The sequence below is a fragment of the Notamacropus eugenii genome, chromosome 1, assembly GCF_028372415.1.
Source record: "Notamacropus eugenii isolate mMacEug1 chromosome 1, mMacEug1.pri_v2, whole genome shotgun sequence".
NCBI classification, from domain to species: domain Eukaryota; kingdom Metazoa; phylum Chordata; class Mammalia; order Diprotodontia; family Macropodidae; genus Notamacropus; species Notamacropus eugenii.
The window spans coordinates 295890002-295917022 of NC_092872.1; the positions used below are offsets into that span (position 1 = coordinate 295890002).

The following is a 27021-nucleotide window of genomic DNA, read 5'->3' on the forward strand; positions in this document are numbered from 1 at the left end:
AGATGCATATCACAGAACTCTCTTAACAGTTTCTCATAGAAATATAATAGTGAAGACTGCTCCTCCTGCTTATAAACACATAATTCTGACTACTAACTGGGGAAATGGAGCACTCTCTTTCACAGGTGCTAGATAAGATTGCACAGTTAGGTAACTTAAGGGAATGAAGTAAAGATAAATTTACTCAAGAGAGAAGAGAAAATAACCAGTGGATTCAAAGTCAGAAACAGAGGGAGGAAATTCTCTAGGGAAACTTGTTCTTGTGGGAAGGCCTGGCAGAAACAAGGTTTAAGATGTCAGTGCTCCCTGGATTAGTGACAAGTACCCTACTAATTATTACCTCCTGATATTCTAATGATGTCTAATGATAAACATTTTGGTTTTGCCTTTGAGGAAGAGAGTTTATTATATTTTGTGAATTTATCCTGGAAATATGCATGTATATTCATAGTAGCTGCTCTGAGTATCACACTGACATTACAAATTGACAATCTTTTTCCTTTCCCAAGCTTTTAACAGTTTGCCTAATGGGGAGTCAACATATGTACCAATCCCATATTGGTACTTGTACCCCATTCTCCTTTCTATTCCTGGGTAACCTAATGCTGGACCTGTACTCAGCTGGACCTGTACTTTTCTGCTCAGTCTTTGTGTGTTAATGAGAAAAATTGTTTAGGTTTGGGGCTTATTTCTGCTTATCCTTCCTGAGCTTGGTGGAGTTAAACCATCTAATCACTTCAAGGTTAACTAACTAATCAATTGGAGATTCTACTCAGACCAACTATTAGGCAAAGGCCTAAATGCAGACTGAAAGGGCTGGGGGGTGGGGGGGTAGAGTAGGCTCCTTTTCACTGACAGTCACAGGCAAAGGGTCCTCAAAAAAGTTCACTGACTTGGCAGATTGCTAAAAGGAAAATTCTGTGTTTGGGCCTTTCCCCTGCTTAAGGAGGCAAAACTCAGGAATAGAAAGTAAAAAGGGAGTTTATTAGCACAACACGGCAGGACATGTTGGTGGGGCAGCCACTGGGCTGACCAATATTCTTCAATAGTTTTTAAACAGCACAATAAAAGAATCCTAAGAAAAAAAGAGATATATTTACTTCTGCCACTAAATCATTATTTTCCCTTAGCCCTCTAGGAACCAATCAGTGTTAAGGAGCTGTGATTCAGTAACTTACCCAGCTAAGCATTAGGATATTAGGATAATTAAATCTTCCTGACTTCAACTCCAGCACTGGATCCAAAATACTACCTTGGCTTTTAATATCATAAATCAATCAACATGCACTTATTAAACAAGTACTACTGAGCCCATGCTGGACAGATAGAAAAAAAACTACAACAAACTCCACCCTCCATGAGCTTACATTCTATCAGAAGAGTTATACACATTAAAATATTAAAATAAAACATCAAATATGCATTTCCACTCAGGAAAAAACAATACAGAACTATTTTATTCATATGTGAGACTTTAATCCTTCAAGTCCCAATACTAATCAATTGATCAAAGGAGCAGTAAAATTTAGAAATTTAAATATAAAAGGAGGATGGCCCTCCTCTAACTAGGTGATGTAATCATAGAAGGTAAAGGGCTGAAATTGAAGGGGGGAAGACAGACTAGATCCCTGGAGGCCTTTAAAAAACAGCTTGTCAAGCCCTATAGAGAGTTTAGACCTTTGAGGTAGCAAGTAACTCTGTGGCATTTGACCCTTGTACCTCTACTAAATAAGGGAGAGATTTTTCCTTTCCCTCCAGGCCTTGTCAGCCATGGCATTATGCAGAGGAGCTACTGCAAAAAGTGGACACTTCATCTAGTAGGCGGGAGACATACACTCTCCAGAAGGGCAGCATTAGCAGCATAAAGTAGCTTTAAAGGGAAAGACTTTTAGGATCAAAAAAAGAGAACACTATGGATTCAAGGAAAAACTAGCAGAGGCAATCAAGAAAAGGAATGAACATTAAGGAGAAGAGGAGAACAACTCCTACAAAATGACTAGAAATAGTACTAGGCAAGTCACTATGACCTCAGGCAAACAAGAATGAAGTTAGATCTCACTCCTGGCCTGTCAGAATGGAAGTGGGAGATAAAAATCATCCCACAGGTCACTGCCCACTGAGACAGGGAATGGAGGCACAGGTTGTGGAACACTGGGAGATATAAAAGGAAATAGGGCCAAATCAGAGTCTGGGCTTCAGAAATGCGCTGCACAGGACTGAGAAAAGCATCTTAGAAGAGGCAGAGTCAACATGGCAGTAAAAGAAAACATTTTTGACTAGCTCATTCTGTACATGTCTTCCACAACAACTGAGAAAACACAACAGACCTATTCTAACTGGGAAAACCGAGAACGAAGTACACAAAAGTCATTTTTCTAGCCCACAGCTTAGGAAGGCAGAAGTATGCCAGGACTGCAGGCAGCAGCAATGATACGGAACTTTCCAGTAGCCAGGGACAGAAAAAGAGCTGAAACAGAGTACCAGGACAGAAGAAGATCTAGTGCTAAGAGCAGGAAAGGGAGCTATCTGGCAGCTCTGTCATGCACTGCTCAGATCCAAGTCATGTAAAATGTATATACATCCTTATATGGAGCAATGATATATAAGAAGTCTATTATGACCAGGAGTCTCAGAGGGAGTTTAATTTGATGAGGGTCTGGATGTAACTCTATTATGTTTAGAAGAAGAATGGAAGGGTAGAGAAGAGGACTTCACTGGGAGAGGGAAGAAGGGAGGGAAAGAATGGGGGTAAATTATCTTATATAAAAAGAAAATACAAGGAAGAATTTATATAACAGAGGAGGCAGTGGGAGGGAGTGGGTGACATATGAACTTCATTCTCATCTGAACTGTTTAAAGTGAGGGAAGAATACATATATACACAGTGGGATACAGATTCATCTTAGCCAGTAGAAGGGAAAAATTAAGGAGGATTTAGAGGGAGGATATATCAAGGGAGGCATTAATCAGAAGCAAAACATACCTATGTAGAGGCAACAGGGCAAAAAAGAGAAAAATAAAGGAACAGGATGGGTGCCCTGTAGAAGGCAATTCCATCAAACTACCAACCTAGGAGTCATCCTGGATTCCTCACTATCTCTCACTCTACCCCAGCCCATATCCAATCTTGCTGATTTCAATTTCAACTTTGCCACATCTTTCCAATATGCCCCTTTCCTTACTCTGACATTGCTACCACCCTAGTGCAGGATATAAATACTTCAAGCCTTCATCACTATAAAAGTCTGCTGATGGAACTGCCTGTTTCAATTCTTGCCCCATTCCCATCCATTCTCCCTTCAGCCATCAAGTGATTTCCCTAAAGTGAAGGTCTGATCATGTTACTCACCTATTCAATAAACTCCACTGGAGCCCGGTTAGCTCCAGGATCATCTCTGTTTGGAACTGAAAGTCTTTTATAACCTATCCCCCCTCTACCTTTCCCATCTTCTTATATCTTACTCCCTGTCATATATTCTTTGACCTAGTAACATGGGCTTCTTGGGCTGTTCCACAGACAAGACACTACATTTTCCAGCTCTGTGCATTTTCTCTGGCTATCTCCCATTGCCAAGAATGCTCTGAGTCCTCGTCTCTGCCTATTGGCTTCCGCAGCTTCCTTTAAAACTCAATTAAAATTGTGTCTTCGGTGGGAAATTATTCCCATTCCCCCTTATTCTAGTGTTTTCTCTCTTTAATTTTTTTATTTATCTTGTATAAAAATCATAACTCTGAATGTGAATGGGAGAAACTCACCCATAAAGTGAAAGAGGATAGTAGAATGGCCTAGAAACCAAAATCAAATATGTTGTTTACAAGAAACACATTTGAGACAGAAGTTTAAATAAGGCACTAAAACAGGTTGTTTATTATGCTTTTAATTTAATAATTATGCTTTTTATTTTATTATGCACTTTATTTTAAATTATGCTTTTTAATTTAACTTTAAATATGCTGAAATTTAAAAGCAGGTATGAATCATGATTTCAGACAAAACGAAAGTAGATCTAATTAGACAAAGAAGGAAACTATATTCTGCCAAAATTTAACACAGAAAATGAATTAATATCATTACTGAACACATATCCATCAAATGGCATATCTTCTAAATTCTTAGAGTTAAATAAATTATAGGAAGAAAGAATGAGTAAAAAAACTATAATAGTGGGAGATCTCAAATTATCCCTTAGACCTGCATAAATCTAAATATAAAATAAATTTTAAAAGAAGCTAAAATCTATAGAATTTTAGAAAAGTTAGACATCATGGATCTCTGGAGAATACTGAATGGAAATAGAAAGGAATATACCTATTCTTGGCATCATATCTACCAAAAAGCACCTTTCACTGACCATAATACAAAAAAAATTTATATTTAATTAAGAGCCTTTGAAGCATAGATTAAAAACTGATCAGAAATGAAATAACTTTAATCATAAAGAATAGATTGGTCAAAGAACAAATCATATTCAATAATTTTTATTAAAGATAATGAGGATAAAACATATGAAAATTAGTAGGACTTAGCCAAAGTAGTCCTTAAAGGGAAATTGACAATTCTAAACGTTTTCTTTAAGAAAAGAGAAAAAGAGAAGATCAAGGAACTAAACATGCAACCAAAAAAAAAAAATCTAGAAAATAAAAAAATAAAGTCCCTCAAATAAATACTAAAATAGAAATCCTGAAAATCAAAGAATTGATTAACAAAGTTGAAATTAATTAAAAACTATTGAACTACATATGAATAAAACTAGGACTAATTTTAAAAGGAAAAAACCTATCAATTAAATTTGATTTTAAAAAGGGAAATAGAAAACAAATAACCTGTATCAAAAATGAAAAAGGTTAATTCGCAATCTATAAGGAATAAATAAAAGCAATTATTAGGAACTATTCTGCCCAAGTATAGGCCAATAAAATTAATCTTCTAAATGAATGGATGACTACTTACAAAAATGTAAATTATCCAGTTTTATGGAACAACAGAATAAATAATCCGACTTAGAAAAATAAATTGAACAGGCCACAAATGAACTTGCAAAAAAAGAAACCCCAGTAACAACTGTAGTTTCTTTTTAAAGATTATATCTTTCAGGGGCTTAAATAAAAGGTTTCTACTATTAGTTAAAGGCATTTAGATGACACTAAGGTACCTGCACTGCTAGTGTGATTGATGTGTTCAGGCATAACAAAATAAACTGATAAATTTTTTAAAATATAGCAAAAGAAACTTTAGAAAGGATTCAGAAAGGAAAAAGAAGAACCAAGAGAGACAATTACAAAAACCTAGAGAGAAGAGAGTACTCAGAAGAGGTGGTGATTATCCATGTGAAAGGTGGCAGAGAGGTCAAGAAGCATGAAGACTAAGAAAAAGTCATTTAATCTGACGAGATCTGGATAAATTTGGAATAAACAGCTTAAATTGAATTAAGTCAGAAGTCAGAATGTTTCAAAGTGAAAGGAGAGAAAAATAGGGAAAGGGAAGGGAAGGGAATTTGTATTTATTAAATGCCTAGTCTGGCACAGATAGGTTTCTCTAGTTCAGAGTTTCATAAACTTATTTGGCCTACTGCCCTCTTCAAAATAAAAAATTACTCAGCATCCCCTGGAAATCTACTTTCTTTAACTCTTTTAACAGTTTTTTTTTTAAATCTGTGTCATTTAAAAATATGAGATACATATTTTTAAATGACGCATTTTAAATTAATAACATTATAAATTTGTGCTTTTTCCCCTGCATTGAAATTCTGACACGCTCACCTGATAACACCTTGTTGGCAGACTTGACCACCAATAGGTTACAACTTTCATTTTGTGTGTTTATTGGGAAAATAATGTAATATACAATAGATGAATGGTTTTTCAAAATTTTCTTATCTGCTCCTCTTCTACCACCCCCTTATTTTTATTCAATGTCCCCCAATTGCACCAGAGGCTACCACTGCCCCCTGGATTCTTCCAGCGCCCTCAGGGAGTGGTATTGTCCATCTTGGGAACATATGCTCTAGTTTATCCAACAAAGAAAGGAGACATACTAGACAACAGTTAGCAAGAATGGTTGAATATAAAGCAAAGGTTTTTATGAGGATTAAGGAGGAATATTTGTAGGCAGCAAGGAAGAAGCCAATCAGTGGAGGCTGAAGATTAGAGAGACTGGGGATGAAAAGGAGGGCAATCTTCTGAAGCAGAAGGGAAAGAACAGGCTCAAAACTGCATGCAGAATTTCCTTGGCAAGAAGAGTTACCTCTTAATCCAAGACCAGACTAGGAGGAGATAATAGGGGAAGGTAACAGAGATACCAGGTAAGGTGAAGGGAAGAGAAAGCTCTATGTGAATGGCCTCAGTATTTTTGGTGTATATAACTCAAAGAATGAGAGGAGGGGATGCTGTGGAAGGCTTGGGTAGGGATGAAGCAGCTTGCCATAGCTTCTCTGGTGAGACAGAACTGGCATAGTTTTGTGATGTTTCCCCAGCTCCATTCAGTATCAGATAAATGCGAGGAAAGGTGATGGCAGGAGTAATTCAGAAGTAGGGATTGATAATGTATGATCAGCAATAGGATAAGGGCAAAGGATCTGACAGTATAGGATAGTGTAGAGTTGAACTAGCTCGCCAATAATTCTAGACAAGAAAAGAAGAGGAATCAATATTTATCAAGAGCCTACTAGGTGTCATCAGTGTTCTCTTTGTTCTTGAAGAAGACCATTGCATCAGGAAGGTGATGCCATGACTTGAAAGTAAACTGAATTTATGTGAGGGAGGGCAGTGCAAAGTCACCAGCCTTACTTTCTCCTTCTGGAACTGGACTCAGTGACAAGATGTAGATCAGGACCACTAGGTGTCAGGCACTATGTTAAGGGGAATACAAAGAAAGGCAAGATAGTCTCTGTCCTCAAGAAGCTCATAATCTAATGGGGGAAGACAACACATAAAAAGAAGCTGAAAAGTGGGGTTTGGGGGAAAGAAGAAAGTGCTGCAGACCAGTGGGAAATGATGAGATGGCTGCCTTGGTAGACCTCCCTTAAGGAGGATGTGGGAGAAGTCTTTTGATGTACACCTTTCAATCTTTCTAGTCAGAGGGAAGGACAGGCCCAAGCGGAAGGGTGAACCAAGAAAGTGTGAGTTTTAGAGCTGATGTGATCTTGGCAGGAAACTGAGTTTCTGAAGACCATGATTAAATACAGGAGAACCCCTGGTGGGAGATGATGAGGTGGATATCCTGGGTCATCTCCTTAGAGTTTTTAGAGACAATGGTGAAGTACAGAATTGATGACCAGAAAAAGAACTTAGAGGTACAGAGAATGAAGATCTTGATGAGGACAAGAAACAGAGTAGGGTACAAGCACTGGAAAATATGGAAAGATTAAAAACAAATTGAAGGAATTACAGAGTTCATGCACATGCAAGTGGACCATTTGTGGATGATCAAAAGATCAAGGGTATAACCTAAGTAAAATGAGGCAATAGGGTATTTGAAGGAACATCAATATTTAGCTGAAGCACCTCATATGAAGGCATGAGTCAGGCAATAAATTTATTTCCGCAGGAAAGAAAATGCCCTGGAGGTTGTTAGATAATGGCCAATAGGTTATGGTTTAGGTGATAAATTAGGACAACTTCAAAGGAGAAGTTATTGCTGAATGACAGTGGAAGAGGAAAGAGGCTGATAAAGGTTAGCAAGGAATATTAGGAATCCCTTACCACAGCCAATAAGTGAAGGGAGGGGTACGGGTGGGGTGATGAAGATTGAATGGAATAAGGGAAAATACAAGCAGTACTAGAAAGTGTAGCCAGGGATTCAGTATCATTAGGAAAGAGTGAGTGCCATATTTCTTCTTCCAGAAAAATGACTCTAATAATTTAAGATAAAATAAAGAAATAAAATAAAAGACCAAATGAATGATGCGAAACTGTTTAATTTTATATATTTTCCTTGATCCTATTTTTTCCTTTCCTTTACACAGAACAGGGATGTGGAACACAAATGTGCTCAGCACCAATTCTCTATACTTAATGCAAATAGCTTCCACTCCTCTACCCCTCCCAATCATAGATTCTTACCTTTTTCTTTTAAATTTCTATTCACAATTTCTCTCTACACTCCAAATCCTCTCTAGACCATTTTCCTCTCACTGTTTTCTGCCCCTTCCCAGTTGAATTGAACTCTACATCATTTAAAAACATCTATGCTACCTTCCCGAATAACCTGATGTCAACAATGAGGTTTTATCACATCTCTATAAAAAAATCAATATATTTCTCACAGGTCCACTACTTGGTTTTGACTATATGACCCAACATGTTACCCCATGACATGCCCTCTCCCCTATATTTCAGCTTCCTGTTGTGTATTTTCTTCCCTCATTAGATTTTAAGCTCCTTGAAGGACAGTCTTCTTTTTTCTTATTTGTATTCCCAATGCTTAATATGTTTGTCTGGCACATAGCAGACACTTCATAAATGTTTATTGTCTAATACAAAAAGGAACAGAATCTACTCTTCTAATTCTTTTAATTAATAATTTAAGTAGTATTGAAATTTAATTAGAATAAAAACTTCAGGAAATTAGAATTAAGCCACTGTCTTTTACTTAAATGAGGGGAGGGGAGATGTCAGAAAACAGTGATATATTTTTTAAAAACAACATTTACAACGTAATAACATCACAATTTCTTTCAATTTAATGTACTTTATAAAAAGAAGAGAACTGAAAGGGTAAAGCTGTATACTGATACAGAAAGACTCAAATTACACTTACATTGAATACACTGAATATAAAAAAAGAAAGTACACTTTTTGTCCATACAGATTTAAGAAAACTTTATGGGATTTATATGAAGGCACACTGATCATTTCAAATGCAAAATGAAAGACAACCATTGGTGAAATAACTGCCTTATGCCACAAGAATGTTTACTTTAAAACTGACCTGTCTCGCTACATTTTGCTGAGGACAACACAATTCACTATACTTAGGATCACAAACATAGAGCTGGAGCTATTCCATCTCAGAGCTAGTCCAACCCTCTAATTTTATAAATGAAAAAACTGAGGCACAGATAGGTGAAGTAACTTGCTCAATGTCACAGAAATGTGTCAGAGGCAGGGTCTGAACCCATGTCCGTTGATTCCAAAGAAAATTTGGATACTAACAAAATGAAATCAAAAAAGTTAATGGAACTTTTTGATGAAAGATTTATAATAATAATTGATTCTGAGATGTTTCGTGCGAAGGCAATTTAAATGTGGCAAGTTAACTCTTACTCTCATTGCTTGAGTCTAAATCCTTGAATTCTAAATGTCAGTTGACATCTAAAAGAAAAAAGCTAAAATTATGCAAAACCATATGGTTAAGGTCTAAACTCCCACATTCTTCTTTACTTTTTTTTAAGGGGTAGATAGGAATATAGGGTCAATCTGATTGTATTTACATAAGTAGCTTCCCGTATGAAAACTTCCTCCCCCAAAGCAGATGGGTTACTCATCTGTAATGTGCAATCTTGGAAACAAAGACAGCTGAGGAACTGAGAGATTAACTAAGTGATTTGACCATGGTTACAAAGCTATTGTTTCCCAGAGAAAGAATCTGAACCTAGGTGCTCCTAACAGCGACGACTAACTATGCCATACAGTTCTCTCTTTTTACTGGTAATAATTAGACTAGACAAAAGCTTACTTAATTAGGATTGTACTGGAAAACCTAATCTCATCACTACTCTGACATACATTATTTATTATATAAGAACTTAAATGCTATAGCAAATGCAAAGCCCCAGAGCAAATGACAGCTCTTAGAAGAACAGAGATACTTCAACATTTTAAAAGTTTATCTAGATTATATAGACATTGGGTACTGGTGAATCACATGGAGGATTTACTTGGTGCTCCTTTTACTGTACACAGAACTAGAAAAAGGAAAGTTCTTTATATTGTCCAGTTGTTTTATGGTCATGGAGATACAACAGACCTAAGTATTAAATAAGTGAGTCCCCATTCCGTACCATTTTCCCTTTTCCCAGATCAAGATAAAAATCTTCCCTTTAGTTTTCCAATATTCAGTGAATTTCAATCTTGAATTGATTATTATAGGCTATTGACTGACAGGCTATCTCTCTTCTCATACTTGAAGTTCTAGGTAATTTTAAGACTAAAGTCCATTATCTGCCTCTATAAAATCCTTCTGAAGTCATTCAAAAAAGAAGTCTGCCTTTCTCTATAACAGAGGTAGTCCATAAATTTAAATGAAAAGAACTCATTCTTTCTTGGAATGTCAAGGGCTTAGTACCTGACACTGATTTGCCTAGGTCTTTTAACAGCAGAGATGTACAAATGAAAGTGAAAGAATGAAAAGGCTAGCAGATAACTTCAGGAAATCTCCATCTCCTTTGTTAATAATAGAACTTATTTTTTTTTTAATGTGTGAATACTGGAAGAGTGATGGTAATCAGTGAAGAACTAATGCTGATACTTTGTGGGAGGATTACATTTTGAGAATAAATCTAGGTGGGCAAGAGAAGTGCCAGGAGCAAAAGGGCCAGTCAAAGCCTTGCTAGTATCTCCACTCCCATAGATGCTCCATCTGTCTGTTAAGGGACCCACTCTGTATATTCTATTCCATGAATGTAGACCAGATACTAACAAGGAGTCTCAACTCAGACCCAGGCAGGCACCCCACAATCTCTCATAAAGCATGTGTGATCATTTAGATATTCAAAGTCACCTACTACAACATCCTAAAATTCTTTCTGTAAAGCAATAACAACTGTACAATTGCAGAAAAGAAGTTGTTCATGCTAACAAGTACTTTCCCAAAACCTCTCCACATTTCTGTTTGAGATATAATTAAATGGAGGCAGTCAGATGGTGCAATGGATAGAACACCAGCTTTTTGGAGTAAGGAGGAGGACCTGAGTTCAAATTAGGCTTTAGACACTTGACACTTACTAGCTGTGTGACCCTGGGCAAGTCACTTAACCCCAGTTGCCTCGCAAAAAAGAGAGAGAGAGAGAGAGAGAGAGAGAGAGACAGACAGACAGACAGACAGACAGAGAAAGAGACAGAGAGTGAGAGAGAAGTGAATATGTTCATTTATTGACAAGTTTAAAATTCTTAACTTTATTTGTATTTCCTATCATCCTCCAAATAGAAAACATATATACCTATCACCCTAACAAATAGCAAATACATATAAGCACTTCTGTTTCTTCAAAGCAATAATGTTTTACGCTTTGATATTCAATTGAACATCTTAGGACAAAAGTGTAAAATATTTTTTATTTAAGTTCATGAGGAATGAGGATGTTTAGTAGAACATGAAAATATTTGTGAATCTCTTCATGTTACACGAGAAATGCATATAGTATGAAGTTTGGAGAGGCTTATTTGTTTCAAATATAAAATCAAAGCTTAAAAATAAGTTCTATTTCAACAGTTTGTTTTACTGGGTCGACAGGTGAGTATTCAAACAAGTCAATAAAATTATTTTAGATATTGATCTTATAAAAACAATTTTAAGTCAGAAGTTGAAATTCATAACACATAAACAATTTCAGGGATTCAGAATAGATAAATATTTCAAATAATCAGTCTTAAAATTGGAAAAAAGCTTAGAGCTTTCTTTTTACATGAGGAAACCAAGGCCCAGAGTTTAATTATGAAATAGCAGCTTCACCGAAAGAGGAAAAGGTGTTCCTTGCTTTCAGTTAGCCTTTCTCTGAAAGCTCATTATTCCTCACAGAGCTCCTCATCAAAAGAATGTCTCAAAGAATACTTCATCAACTACTCTCATCTGAATAAATCGAGTTCTAAAAAAAATCTTTTTGTTTAATTCTCTCAGTTTCCTATACCAGTGTACTCAAAAAGCCCCAACAAAATCAATTAGAAAAGTACTCATTGTGGAGGTATTTACAGTGACATACACTCTAGTCTTTTCTCCCATCTAGAAGTTGGAGTTAATATAAAAGTTGATAAACTACTGTTCATTTACTATTCACTAATTGCCTCTATGAGTAATTCAGGAAAAGAGATTACTTTTTTTCCTATTGTACTTTCACAAGAAAAGAATTTATTTTATTTAACACATCTATAATTTATGTCTTTACATGATCATTTTCTTCAAAAGAACTGGAAAATCTTGAGCATGCAAAAAGCAATTTTTAGAGGAAATTTTTTAATCTCTAAATCTCTTTCATCAACAAAAAAGAGAAAGCACAAATCAATGAAATAGGCATACAACTTCCTAAAAACCCAGAAAAATCAACAAATCATAAAACCCTAACTAAACATCAAAAAAGAAATTCTGAAAATCAGAGAAAAGATTAACCAAATCAAAAGCAAAAATTCTACTAAAACTTGTAGCTGGCTTTTTGAAAAAAAAAAAAGAAATCAGTTAAGCCTTTTATTTAGTCTTCTTTTTTTGAGAAAAAATAGTATCAAATAAGAAAGAAGAGAATTCACTATAGAGAAAGAAAAAAAATAAAAGAAACTATTTTTCCAAATTATATGCCAGTAAAATTAACAAATGAATTCAATAAATATTTATAAAAAATATAAACCTCTCAGATTAATAGAAAAATGGAATAGTTAAATAACACAATCTCAGAAAAAAGAAACTAAACAAGCCTTAAATGAAAGTGGCCATTTTTGCCAAACTCTCCCACCACACCACTCTAAACAACTTAAAAAGCAGGTCAAACTGAATTATAAATAGGATAACCAACAACAACAACAAAAATCACAGTGAATCATTTTTCCAGCCCAGGGCTGCAAAGAGAGATCTTCAGACATAAGTGATGAGGTGGAAGCAGTACCAGCTGTGGGTCAGAGGTAGCTACAGGGGCATCAAGAGTGCATAGCACCCAGGCAATAATACAGGGACAGAAAATCTGGTCACAAAGATTCTAGGGGACCCCTATGCCAGAAAAAGGCACAAGATTGGGTGCCATCTGAACAGAACCATTACCCATTACCCAGTCAGCTTCGAATACAAATTCTGAGTCTGTAATGTACTTACAAAGAAAAACAAGCCATAAACAATACACATCTACAGCTTTATGTGAAAAAAAGAAAAAGCGTACAAGTGATAGGGACTGAATATGGCAAACATGTAGTAACATTACAAAAAAATAAAATTTCAATTGATAGGCAATGACTCATTTTCATATGAGTTTCCATTTCTGAATCAGCTGCCTCTATACTACCAAGTCATCAAGTCATTAAGAGCAAACATCAGAATTAGTTACAGATTAGAAAACTAGTGAAAAAAATTAAGTAAAAAGAACTCAATTCTAAACTATTTTTTAAAATTGATGACAAAAAAATACATAATGAACAGAAATTACATTGACAATAATAATTTTAAACAGAAATTTAACTGCTATGACACAACTTATCAAAAATAGTTAGCAGGTATTATTTCACAAAGAAGAAAGAAGTAGAGAAGTGCAAGACAAGTTTTTAAACTGCTAGGCAAGAGATCTAAAGAAGCAAAGGCATGAGGGCTTAATGACCATTTTTTTCATCATGAGAGGATTTATTCATCAGGAATGTTTTGGACTAGATAATCTTTGTGGCCCCTTCTGATTCTAAGATTCTCTAGATAAAAGGAATGAATTCTAGAAATACATAAATACTGTTAGCATAAATATTGTTAGCTTCTTTCAACTCAAGAAAGGGTCTCCAGTGGGTATTTTGTTATTTACACAAATACATTCTAAATACTGTGAAAACTGACCAACTAGTACTTTTTTAAGCTAACGAAACGTAGAAAGAATTCATCATCCCAACTGTACCAGCCAAAATCATTTTAATTTAAATATAATTTCTGCTACAAAATCCTAAAGCACAATTGCTATCTTCCTGCCATTGTAGTGAGGTCACCATTAATAAAATCCCTGGAAATAAGTATTTAATAAAAGAATGCAGCCAAAATTCTTCAGAAACATATGGCAGGAATTCAAGTTTTCCTGCCAGTTTCTCATATGAAGATGAAGTTCTGTTATTCCTTGTCAGTTACCTTTAATACACCAAAGTACATATACATCATAGTCTCCTAACTCATAATACATCACAGTAAATATACATCATAGTCCCCTAACTTTTTTCCTTTATTAAGGATTGTAAAGCACCCAACTTGGCAGCCTATACCACTGTATAAACTAATATTAACATTTCATGTGCTAGGCAGGGATTGGCATTTCATTATGCCATCAAGACTTCAATAATAGGTACTGGCTAAAATAATTTTTGTACATAAATAGAATACCACTATGCTGTAAGAAATAAGGAATGTGATGAATAAAAAAGCACGTGAACTGATACAAAGTAAACTAAGTGGAGCCAAGAAAACAATATACACAATGGCTACAACATGTCAATGGAAAGAAGAATCACAAAACAAGTGAAAATGAATGTTGCAAAATTACAAAGAAGAAGCTTTGCCCTAAAGAACAGATATAGAAAACATGCCCCTGAAGAAGTAGAACAAGGGAGTTTTCATGACTGTGAGAAATGCACATATAAATTTGTTTTGGTGTATTTCTCAATTCTGCTCCCCTCCCTTTATCTTAAAAAAAAATTGTTTTAAGAAATGACTGTTTTGTGAGGAGAGGAAGGAATACCAGAGAAATTTAGGCTACAAAAGAACAAAAGATATCAATAAAAATTTACTTTTAAAAATAGACTTGATGCTCATACAGTAAAGGATTCCTAGACAAAGTTTTGTGGCATACCAAACAACCTTATAAGAGAACGCTAACTGATGCTCCAATTTTACCTGCTGAGATAAATGTCTCAGGATTCAAAAACAATCAAATTAAAACTTTATACTAAAGTTAATCTACTACATGACAATGTTATGAATATAAATCGTCTCTGTAAAGATCTTCAGGCTCACTTAAGAAAAATATTATGAAGAGAGATGTCATTAGCTTTAAATAAAGGTACTATTACTACTTTACTGAATATATTTGCAACTAAAAGTAACTGTCACTTGAAAATGCATACATACTAACAGTAAAATTGGACACACAAATTTTTCTTTTGCTTTATCATTTTCAGAAAATACTCATGCTTAATAGATAGAGCTGACAGTAAAATAATAAAATTCATTTGGAAAACAAAAGATGTAGAATATCAAGGGAAATGACAAAAAAAAAGGATAAAGAAGGAATAATACTTCTATAACTCAAACTATACTATAAAGCAGCAGTCATCAAAACCATCTGGAATTGGTCAAGAATTAAGAGATAGAGCAATGGAACCGACTAGAAAAAGGAGATTCGCAAAGGAGAACTCAATAAACTTATGACTGATAAAGAGGAAAACAGAAATTACATAAGAGAAAACTACCTATCTGATAAAACCTACTAGAAAGCTTGAAAACAGACTGGCAGAAATGAGGCTTAGACCAACACCTTACACCACACTCCACAATGCATTCAAAATAAACAATGGCATTAATATTATAGATCAAACTATTAAAATACTCAAAGAAACATGTCCTCTATCTCTTCCAGTTATGGGTAGGTGATGTTAATTTTAACCAGAGACAGTCAATCACAAAAGATCTACAATTACAAAAGATAAAAGAGATACTTTGATTACATAAAATTGAAAAGCTTCTAAACAATGTTAATGCACCTAGAAAAGAAATGGTTAAATGGGAAAAATTCTTGTATCAACTTTCTGATAAGGGGTGTGTAGCCAAGATATAAATAACTAACAAATATACATGAGACTAACAGGTCAAAGGATAAGAACAAATAGTTCTCAAAAGAACACAGCCCCATGAAAAAGTGCTCCAAATCACTAACAAGAGAAATGTAAATCAAAACCATCTTGAGGTTTTACCTTGCAATTTGGTAAAAACAATTAAAAATAGAAACATTGAATGTTGGAAGAGTTGGGAAAAGACAGGCACACTAATACATCACTGGCGGAGTTGTGAAATGGAACAACCATTATGGAAAGAAATTATGCTAATAAAATGCCCAACAAGGGGCTCTACTACTGGATTCACACCCCAAGGAAGCCACTGTAAGAAAAAAGTCCTCATATACTTCAAAATGTTTTTAGAAGCATTTTCTGTGATACCTAAAATTAGAAACTGAGTAGATGCCCATCAACTAGAGAATGGCTAGATAAATTGTTGCACACAAATACAAGGGAATATTACTATACTATAAGAAATTCTCTTTGTGAAAAATACAGAGAAGCATGGAAAGACCTGTATGAATTGATAAAGAGTAAGTAACTAGAAAACAATATGAACAATAACTGTCACAATGAAATTGGAAAGAACAATACACCAAAACAATCAAAAGTCAATGTAAATAATAGTGACACTCCAATGAAGATATGCATGAGAAGGCACCCCCAACATACCCCTTCATGGAGGTGAGAGGTCCATGGATATCACACGCTTGTCATGTTTTTGGACTTTTTCAATGTATAAATCAGTTCTGCTGACTTTTTTTTCCTCTCTAAAGAAGAAAATGTTATATGAGATGGCTCTCTAGGAAGGGGGGCGAAGGATGCATCACTATGGTGATGTAAGAAATAGAAAATATCAATAAAAATGTATTTTTTTAAAATGGGTAGTAGGTAGCACAGTAGATGGTTGGATTTGGAAATATGAAGACCTGGATTCAAATCCTACCACTGACACTGACTATTTGACCAAGAGCAAAAATCACTTAACCTCTCTGAGGCTCAGTTTCCCCACCTAAAAAAATGACCTTTTCTCAATCTTTACTTCTTTTGACCTCTCTGCAGCCTCTGGTACTGTTTATCACCCTCTCCTCCTTGATATTCTCCTCTGTCTAGGTTTCTCTTTCTATGTATCTGACTACTCCTTTTCAGTCTCCTTTGCTGGATCCTCAAACAGATCATACCCTCCAAATCAGGCCTGTACAACCTGCAGCGCTCAGGCCTCTTGAAGCACACCAAAGGATTTTCTTTACATTGGAAGGAAGGGTGTTTCCTCTACATTCAGGTTGCCCAAATATAGCCCTCAAGTTGTGCAGACCTGGTCTAAATCATAGGTGACCCTCAGGGTTCTCATTTCTTTTCCTCCGTTTCTACTTCACTTGGTGATTTCATCCACTCCCAAGTATTTAACTGGCATCTCTATGCTGATGATTCTCAAATCAACTAGCCGGTTTCTCTGCTGACCTACACAATCTCACTCTCCAAGTGTGTTTTAGACATCTCTGACTGGATGTCCAGTAGGCATCTTAAAATCATTACATCCCAAAGTGAGCTCATTATCTTTCCCCCTAAACCTTGCACTCTTACCTTCTCTATTATTGTAGAGGGAAACACCATCCTCCCATTTTCTCAGGTTGACAACATACAAGTTATCCTGGACTCCTCATTATCTCCCTCTCCCACCCCCCTCCATCCAACCCACTGACAAGGTATGTTGATTTCACCTTTGCATTATTTCTCAAATATGCCTCCTTCTCTCCTCCGACAATGCCATCACTCTAGTACAGGCCCTCACCACCTCATGCCTGGATTATTACAATAGTCTGCTGGTGAGTCTGCCTGTCTCAAGTCTCTCTCTACCGCCATCAACCCACCCTTTCAGCCACCAAAGTGATTTTCTTAAAATGCCAGTCTGACCTGGCATTTTACTCTCTCCCTACTCACTAAACTCCAGTGGATCCCTACTGCCTCCAGGATCAAATAAAAAATAACCCATCTAGCACTCAAAGCCCTTCATAACCCAGCCCCCTTCCTACCTTTTCAGTCTTCTTACACCTTACCATCCCTACTCCATGTATTCTTTGATCCAGTGACAATGACCTCCTGACTGATCCACAAACAAGACACTATCTCTCAGTTGTGAGAATTTCCCCTGGCTGTCCCCCATGCCTGGAATGTTCTCCCTCCTCTGCTCTGATTAGTGACTTCCCTGGCTTCTTTGGTTCCAATGAAAATCTCATCTTTTTCAGGAAACCCTCTTAATCTCAGTTATCTTCTCTCTGTTAATTATTTCCTATTTATCCTGTGCATAATGTGCTTTTTACATACATATTTACATGTTGTCACCCCTATTAGATTGTAAACTCTGTGAGGGCAGAGACTGTCTTTCGCCTTTTTTCTTATGCCTAGGACTTAGCACAGTGCCAAGAAGGTGCTTAATAAATGTTTACTGACTGACTGGTTAATAATACCTCCAGGACTTAATATAAGATTAACTTTGATCATTTGTGTAAGGTCTTTTCCAAATTTTCAAGCATTGTATGTGTCAATTATCATCGCTATTATTTACTTGTAAAGTACTATGTAATATGTAAAGTAGAATATAAACTCCTTAAGTGGGGAGGGGCTTTAAAAAAAATTTTGTCTTTGGATCCAAAGGTGGAGCAGAGCAGCATGCAGTAAGTAGAAAGGTTAGATATGTAGTCTACAAAACTGGGTTCAAATTCTGTTTTCTTATTTCATGTGTGACTTTAGACAAGTCATTAAGCCTTTCTAAGCGCCCATTTCCACATTTGCAAAGTGAGACAGTTAGATTAGATGCCTTTTAAGGTAACTTCCAGCTCTAAATCTATGATCTTATAGTCTTAAATGGTTATTGAATTAGAGGCCATATATAGACTTACTAACAGAAAATTACTATAGGTACAAAGAAAGGTATTTAGTATTATAATGCTATTATAATTATATCAGAGTATAACATTCAGGACTGGAATGAATCCTAGAAAAGATGATTAACATTCACTTCAAAACATTAACTATTTCAGGAAGTGTCTCTCCTACAACAGAACTATTAAGCACTCAACAGAATAATTCAGCATTAGTCTACAAGATATTTATGCACTTAACTACAAAACTATCAAAATTCTGAGAAAGCATGAAACATTAACATCAGTAAATTTTTTTTAAAAATGTTCCTTTACAGTGAACATGCCAGAGAAAAAAGTATGGGACAAGCATGAAAAGAAAAAGGGAGAAGAAAAGTAGTTATATTTTCCTCTTCATGCTTAACCCAAATCATGTTAAAAATAAACCTATATATATGATGCTGAAATGGAGCTATGTGGAAAGTGAATTTCAGTTCATCATTACCCATTATCTGCTGCATTAAAACTTCCATGTCACCAAGGTTACATAAGGCCTGCATACCAAGTTCATGATGCAAACTGCTACCGCCTACAGCAGATGCATTGTCATGTGATGCTTCTAAGTGGACACTCCCATTTCTCACCAGCAAGGAGGCACTAGCACTGAGCACTGCAGCCTGGGAAGGGGGACGGGACTGGACTTTGACCTGGGCTGTGGACTGCTGGCCTTGCTGACCATCTTGAAGGCTACGAAAAAACATGGATTGGGGAGATATTATAGGGAAGAATAAGAGAAAACAATAGCAAGAAATGAAGCAACACAGAAAACAGATTTCAAAAAGATAAATTTATCATTAAGCATAGCATAAGAGAAAAGCCTTCTGTAAAATGTGCAGGTTTTATTGCTGAAATAAATATAAACCAGTATCTCTAATAATATAGCTTGGACTAAATAGTCACAGCTTCAGAAATCTTTTTGCTTCTTTACTGCATGCTCTTCTACATGTGGTTCACAGTATCTACATAGTATTTTGCAAATGGTAGATAACCATTATATATTGGCTAAATTAAGGAGTTTGTTTTTGTTAACTGTGTAGTTTTTCCTGTTCTACAGTGCATTCTAAATAGATACTTTAAGAAAGAAAATAGAAAAAGACAAGAAGTAGAGTCTTTCCAATGTCTCTGGAAAAAAAACCTGATACTTTGGAAGACAGACCTTACTTCAGGGTTCATGAACAGTTTCTAGAACAGGGGTTCTTTCAACTTTTTTATATCATGGAATCCTTCAGGAGTACAGTGAAAACCTATGAACCACTTAGAAGATTTTTAAATGCATAAAATAAAGTACACAAGATTACAAAAAAAAGAGAAAAATGCTGGTGAAACAAAAGATGTAATTTTTTTTCCCATACAAGTTCATGGATACCCAACCCTAAAATGTCATACAAATGGTCAATATAAGGCACCAGATACTCAAATTCATTATATACCCATGTTGCTCTGATATTCTTGAATTCTCACTGAACTAAACGGGAAAAAATGTTTATACTAATAGGAAACAGGCAAAGATCAGAAAACCTAAAAGATAAAATAAAATATAAACTGAGATGGTGGCAAAAGGAAATTTAGGCTAAGAAGTCTTATCTGTAAGATTCTTATGAATATCTGATTCAATCTCTAAAAGTATGTCATAGGCTTAAAATATTCATACCAAAGGGAAATTTGAAAACAACAATAATTTCTTATTTCTGATTACTTAGCAGTATAATTTCTATTTTCATTTTGAAAATGTTTTTCTTTTTTCCCAGTTCACAGCGTAGTCTAACATATATTCTTTAGTTCAGAAAAACATAAAGCAAACTTGGAAGATAGTTACAACCAAAGGACTGTTTAGCTTTTGCATAGTATCAGCAACAAGATTTTTGTTTTAAAATGACTCAAAAGTGAAGACAAGACATTATTCCTAAATATCTGAAAGACTGGCTATGGCATGATCTTAGATGTGTTATGCTTCCTATATGTCACAGGGCACTTAAAACAAATGTTCTGAATGGAGACACATACTATAGCTCTATGACCAGAAAGTATGGCTAATGGTCTATAAGCTGATATATGAGAAGTTACTTGCCATCCTCATGATTGACAACATAGTAAATGCAGCCATGCAATAACAAAGGAGTGGCAGTCTTTATCATGATAGTAGACTGGGTAGTTACTGACATAGATGGATGTTTAACAAGCTGGCTATTGCTGTCAAGCACCATAGGGATCTCATTCTACATGGCCACCCACAGGCTTGAAGATTGCCACTGAGAAGCATGCAGGCAAGGCGCCGACAAATTTCCACAAAGCCAGGCTTACCACTGTAGGCATTGAGGTCTAAAACCCAGCCTTCAACATTAAGTTCCAAAAGCTCATCATCACAAGGCAGAGCATCTTCTCTCCCAGGGAGTTCCAGGCAGCCCTGAGGAGAACCAAACCCTTCACCATTAATGAGGTCCTGATTCTCCTAACCATAAGACTGTAACCCCCTTGAGAGATAAGGCTTTAGGGTACCAATCTTAATATTCTTAATTCATTGTATAGTATCTTTAGCAAAGTTTGAAATCAATGGATACCTGCTGAATTGCATGTTCGTTATATTTTTTATATGTTGTACAACTCACTTTTGCATTCAGCTAAATTTAACTTCATAGAAGGAAACATTATTAACTGGAGTATATGAATTAATGGGGCCAGTTAACAGGCTGTGCATATGTTTTTCCCAGAACCAACCTAGCTAAGTTCAGGGAAGACAGATTACAAGTTGGCTGTAAGGTAATGAATTTTTTCAACAGAGTAAATTTTTTAAAGTACAAAATTATAAAGGAAGTTGAGAGTTGAACTGATAATAGTATCCATATCAACAATATCACACACATCTTTAAAAGGTGTAATTAATTGTTTTTCCAAAAAGATGCAAGGGGAGAAGAAATGAGACTTTATAAAGTCTCATCAATTTATCCTATTGTTGTAAGTCAACTATCTTTAATAAATAATATTTATTGTCTAATATACTGATACTTTGAAGCTTTCTTAAAAATGTTCTTTGGTCAGAAGACTGACAAATGTGAAAATGAAACAACTCCATAAATAAAAAACTGGGCAGAATATACCTGATATAGTTTTCAATCCAAGTTACAGCAACAAATACATTCTGGAACCTCTGTTTTTCAGCTCCCTTCTTTTAGAACCATTAGAAAATCACAAAATTATTGGGTTTCTTTAAACATGCAAAATTAAGCACAAGCATGCACACAAGACAAAAAAGGTAAATTTGTTGAAAAAAAAAAATTTAACTGCCAATGATGACAAGCATGTTTTAGCCTATGAATTTGTGAACACTTACTGAAAAACAACCTTCCTCATCAATGTGTCTTACTGCTAAAGGTGAATTACAGTTTAAATAGAAACAAATGAAAAGACAGTTCTTGGTACATAATATAATCCCCCAAAAATACTATTTTCTACAAAACAGGAACATAAAACAAACTGATTTGCTACTCCATCAAAAAAACTAACTTTGGGGAATTTGCTAAAAGGAAATTAATTCAAAAGTGAAAAAAATGAGGTAAAACAACATTCAACTGCTTATATTGGCATGTCTTTTCAGAACCAAAAATAACAGACAAAGCAAACCAAATAATTTCACTAAAAAATCATAAATGAAAAGTCTACTTAGGCACCAAAGAGGCTGTTTAAAATGGAAATATTTAAGATTCTACTTCATATAATTTTTAAAGTAGTCAGAGTATAAATTCTAAATAAATACTGAGGATTATGCCATAATCTCAGAAATTCATAATGCCACATATCCATCTAAGATAATTACAAGGAAAAAAGAATGTTTCAATATCACAGGAATCATAGACTTACACAGAAGACACCTTACAGCTTACCTAGTCTAACTATCTTATTTTACAGATGAAGAAACTGAGGTACAGAGAGGTTAAGTGACTTGCTCTAAGGCCATATGAATGGTGTGAGCAGAGTGGGTATTCAAATCCAGGTCCTTTTACTATAATCCCCACATTCTTTTCTACTATAACATATATTAATGAAAATTGATAGAATTCCCACATTCTGTTCTACTATACCACAATCATATGATAATCAAATTCATAAATAAGGGAAAGTTACCTCTAACTTTGTCAGTGAACATTTGAACTTTTATATTAAAAGCTATTTACAAATCAAATATTTAAGCTATTCAGTGCCATCAATTCATGTTTTCAAAATGTTTTGAGATAGAAAAAATGCTCAGAAAAATTTCCAGAGAAAAATGTTGAGAAATATTTCTCTAGAAGCCTTCAGCTCACTATTAAATAAACCTTGGTATTCATGATCAACTCAGCAATATTTAATATCTAAAATAAGAAAAAGAGATAGTACTGGCAAAAAAGAAAAGGAAGAAATTAAGCCTAAACATTGTCAGTTTTCAACAACCTCAGTGACATTTAAAGCTTTATCAATTAACACTACAAAATCATAGTTCTTAATCTTTTAAATTCACACATTTGTACATTTAGAACTTAATTCACACTGCCAAGTATCATCATTTTTTAAAGACCTGTCTCTGCAGTCATATTTTGGAATCAGTTCTCATGTTTTATTTCTTTCACCCACAATGCCTAGAAATATGTCTTGCAAATATCTGGTGTTCAAAAATTTGTCTTAAGTCTACATGAAAGATTCCAGACCTCAATGAACTCATTATTAAAATCTTTCTGCATCTTTATCATATTCTATTTTATATTATATCTATTTGGGTATATCTGATCTTCCCCTCATCCCCACTTGCAGTAGATGGTAAGCTCATTAAGAGCAGAGACTTACTTTTCGTCATTGTACTTCCAGTGCCTAATACTGTGCCTTGTACACAATAGTTACTTAGTACATGTATGCTGAATTTAATTACAGACCTTTACATGCATCAAGCTTTAAAAAACAGGTATGTAACAAATAAAAGTTTTTCATAACATACAACAGAAATACGTTATCATTTTTTAAAATAAAAGTACCTGAATTTCCTCAAGGAAATCATGCAAGTAGCTCAGGTCTACAGGTTTAGCATGAACAGAAATAGGCAGATACAGGTAGATATTTTTTAAATTAAGTAAAATTAAATTAAGTAAAAACTTAAAATACCATCCTCAATACTACTACTCTTACTTCCTAGGACTGCTATTCTTGCTTTTTACTATCTCTTTGGAAATAGTTACCATGGGAAAGACAGTAGGTTTGAGTTATAGTTTAGTAAAAACTGAGAGCTTAAAAAAACCCATCTACCTGTAAGGTTATCCTAATGAAAAAAGACAGAAAGATATTAAAATGCTTTCAAATTGCACATTACACATTATACTTGCTGAAATAACTGATTTGGCGCCATTGATCCTAGGGGTAACAGTTTTCTAAATTAGAGAACAATCTCAACACTTACAATTTGAAGCAACTTGCTTTAAACTATCTAAAGCTGAAATTAGTTATTGAAAAGTTAAAAAGTATTATTAAATCATGTTATCAATTTTTTCAGCTTCTTAGCAAAAAACAATTTTTTTAATTTTAAAATTTTTTAAATTTTAAAATTTACAATTGCTATATTGACTTATAGGTAGAAATTTTATTGAGAAGCTAACTTTGAAAAGTGGTACCAAGATATTTCTTCAGTGTGCTTTGCTACTATTAAAGAGTTAGTTTTCAATATAGCTATTCCTTCAGAATTCCATACAGGTAAACTGCATTTTACTGATTCTACAAGGTCCAGTTATTACTGAGAAAAATGACAACCTTTGTCTTTAAATTGTACTGTAACATGCCATCAACACTATCTGCTACTAACTAGAATTTGGCATAATATGGATATGTTTAAAATCCCATTGAAGCCAATTTAGTTAATATGCTAAAAGACATTATAAGAACATTTAGCCTACAGCACAGACTGGAAGAATGGTAAGATCTACTATAACACGTGTATTAACTAACTGGTTTTTAAAAAGTGCTGCTGCCTTATACATATAGTCTGAAGGAAAAGGGAATCTGTAATTTTTTTACATTTTACATATAAATACTACACACCACACTTTCCCTACAAGAAAAACCTGCAAATATAGGCTAAAGTAAATTTTGTGTGTCTTTTTGGGGTATTCAACTAGGCAGCAGCATCAGGATCTACTTTACCAGACAGTTTATGTTAATAACTCTAGGTAGTTTTAGTGAACGAGCATCTACCAGGCCCACTAGCAGCAAATCACAGAGAGGTCTGGGAGAAAAAAAGAATGAATAAGAAAAAAGATTTAAGGATTTTAAAGTGACATCTTGTTGAGTGAATGAAGTTGTCTAGAAGTAGTGGTTAGGGGAGAGGGAAAGGTAGCAAGAAACAAAAAAAGGTAAAGATAGGTAAAATGCCAAGCTATTTCATAGTAGTGCTGCCTAAAACGCTATAAGCAAAAAGGAAAAAAAAGGTCTTTTTATGAAATAAAGGCAGAGTAAGACAGGGGAAGACAAGTATAATAGCAAAGAAAGGAATGATGAAGGGCACACACACAGAAAAAAAGCAAAAGAAGCTTAATTTTTTTTAAAGCTAAATAGCTTCTTTTATTAGAGGCTTTATCTTTCTTAATTATTCATTTAAGCTGAACATCAAGCCATATGTTCAACACTGTGACTTTATTCAAGGATTTAAGGGATATAGCTGTGGAGGAATATAATATGATATAATAATAGTGAAGTTAAAATTTGAGAAAACTTTAAAATATAAATGTACAAATAAAACTGGATTTTAAAAAAAATAAGATTTACCCCAAAATGAATGAGTGTTTTAACAATGGCAGAAAAATTTGATCTTCCACCACCTATACTGTCTGTCTCCATGTTAGATTTTAACTAAAATAGAATTTCCTTGGGTTTCAAATGAAAAGATTCTATGAAATTTCTTACAGCAAATACTTTCAGATACCAAGGAAAATGATATATAGTACTAAAATTTTGGGGGGGATGTGCTTCTAGAATTATAGGGTGCTCAAGTCCTCATATAGTCTTCCATCTGTTGTTTTAATAACTAATTTCTAATCAATTCAAAATACAAATACTATTAAGTACAAATGAGAATAAACTAAAACATTTACCTGGGGATTATTATTTCAGAGATTTAACAGGAAAATGCTTCTCATGTGAGAAATCAGTGCATAGTTCCTCACTTCTTCAATGTATGTTAAATGTTGAGAATTTAAACATAGATTTACATATGTACATAGGTTTCAAGTTACTATTACTTATATATTAATTGCTTGGCACCAAAATACTACAAGGTTTGAAGGTAAAATTAGATGAAGACAATTTGTCAATGAAATAGTGAGCTAAGTTTTAATGTAACTGTTAGGCTGGTTCTTTTTCTGGTATATTTGCTTAGGAACTTAACTTGTCAATCAGGAGCAAAGACGTACTCCTTATTCTCATGTTTCTTCCCAGAAAATCATAAAGAGTAACAAATGCCAAAACTAATAATGCTTCTATTACCATATTTTAAGGCTAAAAGGGACCTGAGAAATTACCTAGTCCAACCCCACTCATTCTTCAAATAAGAAAAAAATTAGTTTTAGAGGTTAAAAAGAAATCATAGAACTTTCAAGTGGTAGTCAGGTTAGTGCTCAGATCTTCTCATCCTCAGTAAAGTATTCTTTCTACCAAAGCATACTGAAAAAGACTAACATAACTAACAAAACAGACTGGGCTGAAAGCTGCTTTTTATACTGATGTGACTACTAAATCTTTTCTGCAAAAAAAAAAAAAAAAGGCTTATTGCAATATTCTGGGGGAAAATGGCGTAACATAGACATGCATATTTCAACAAGCCCATCATCACATGCAAGGGGAACCCAAAAGAGCTTATAAAGGCACAGAAAAAAAGTAAAGATTAGGAGGAAGAATAGAAGTTATTCAAATGATTTCTTGGAAATGGGGATGAGGAAGGAGGGGAAAGAGAAAAGGAAAAGTTAAAAAGACTGCTACATGCATGCTGAATATGGTGGAACTTTTAATACTGTACCTGAGGGGTGATCCGATGAGCAATGTAGGAGGGGTAGGGTTACTCCCTGCATTGTGCCTGCGCCGTACTGCCTGACGCCTAAATGTGCTGCGTTCACGGCGAAATGTAACCATCTCCTCGCTGTCCTGTGCTGCTGCATCAAGACAGACTCAGGTCAAATAGGAACCCAGTTGGGGTGTAAACACGCAGCTAAAAGTCTGTCTTTCCCTTGCCTCCCCACTATCCCAAGAAATGTGGCCTTGTGAGCTAAATAAATTTGTTTTTAGAAATAATTTATATATTGTCTTTCATTCTATGCAGAGTCCAAAAAAACCATGCATATCTAAGGTGATTACTTTCTTTAAAAATAAATGTCAATTCTATCAA

The 27021-nt window shown here is 34.8% G+C and overlaps 1 protein-coding gene across 6 annotated transcripts in view; it reads right to left on the bottom strand.

Annotated features, from left to right (window-relative positions):
- Positions 1 to 27021, bottom strand: part of PCNX1 (pecanex 1) — a 242677-nt gene that overhangs the window by 103225 nt on the left and 112431 nt on the right. For 2 of the 6 annotated variants that reach the window (XM_072629241.1, XM_072629238.1), the window contains 2 exons: positions 26656 to 26785; positions 19135 to 19319 (listed from right to left, as the gene is read on the bottom strand). The exons of 2 other annotated variants lie outside the window; for them this stretch is intronic. In XM_072629241.1, the coding sequence (XP_072485342.1) occupies positions 19135 to 19319; positions 26656 to 26785 (315 nt within the window). Of the gene's footprint in view, positions 1 to 19134; positions 19320 to 26655; positions 26789 to 27021 lie in introns of all 6 variants that reach the window. 2 more of the 6 variants (XM_072629237.1, XM_072629240.1) reach the window with 1 other exon arrangement.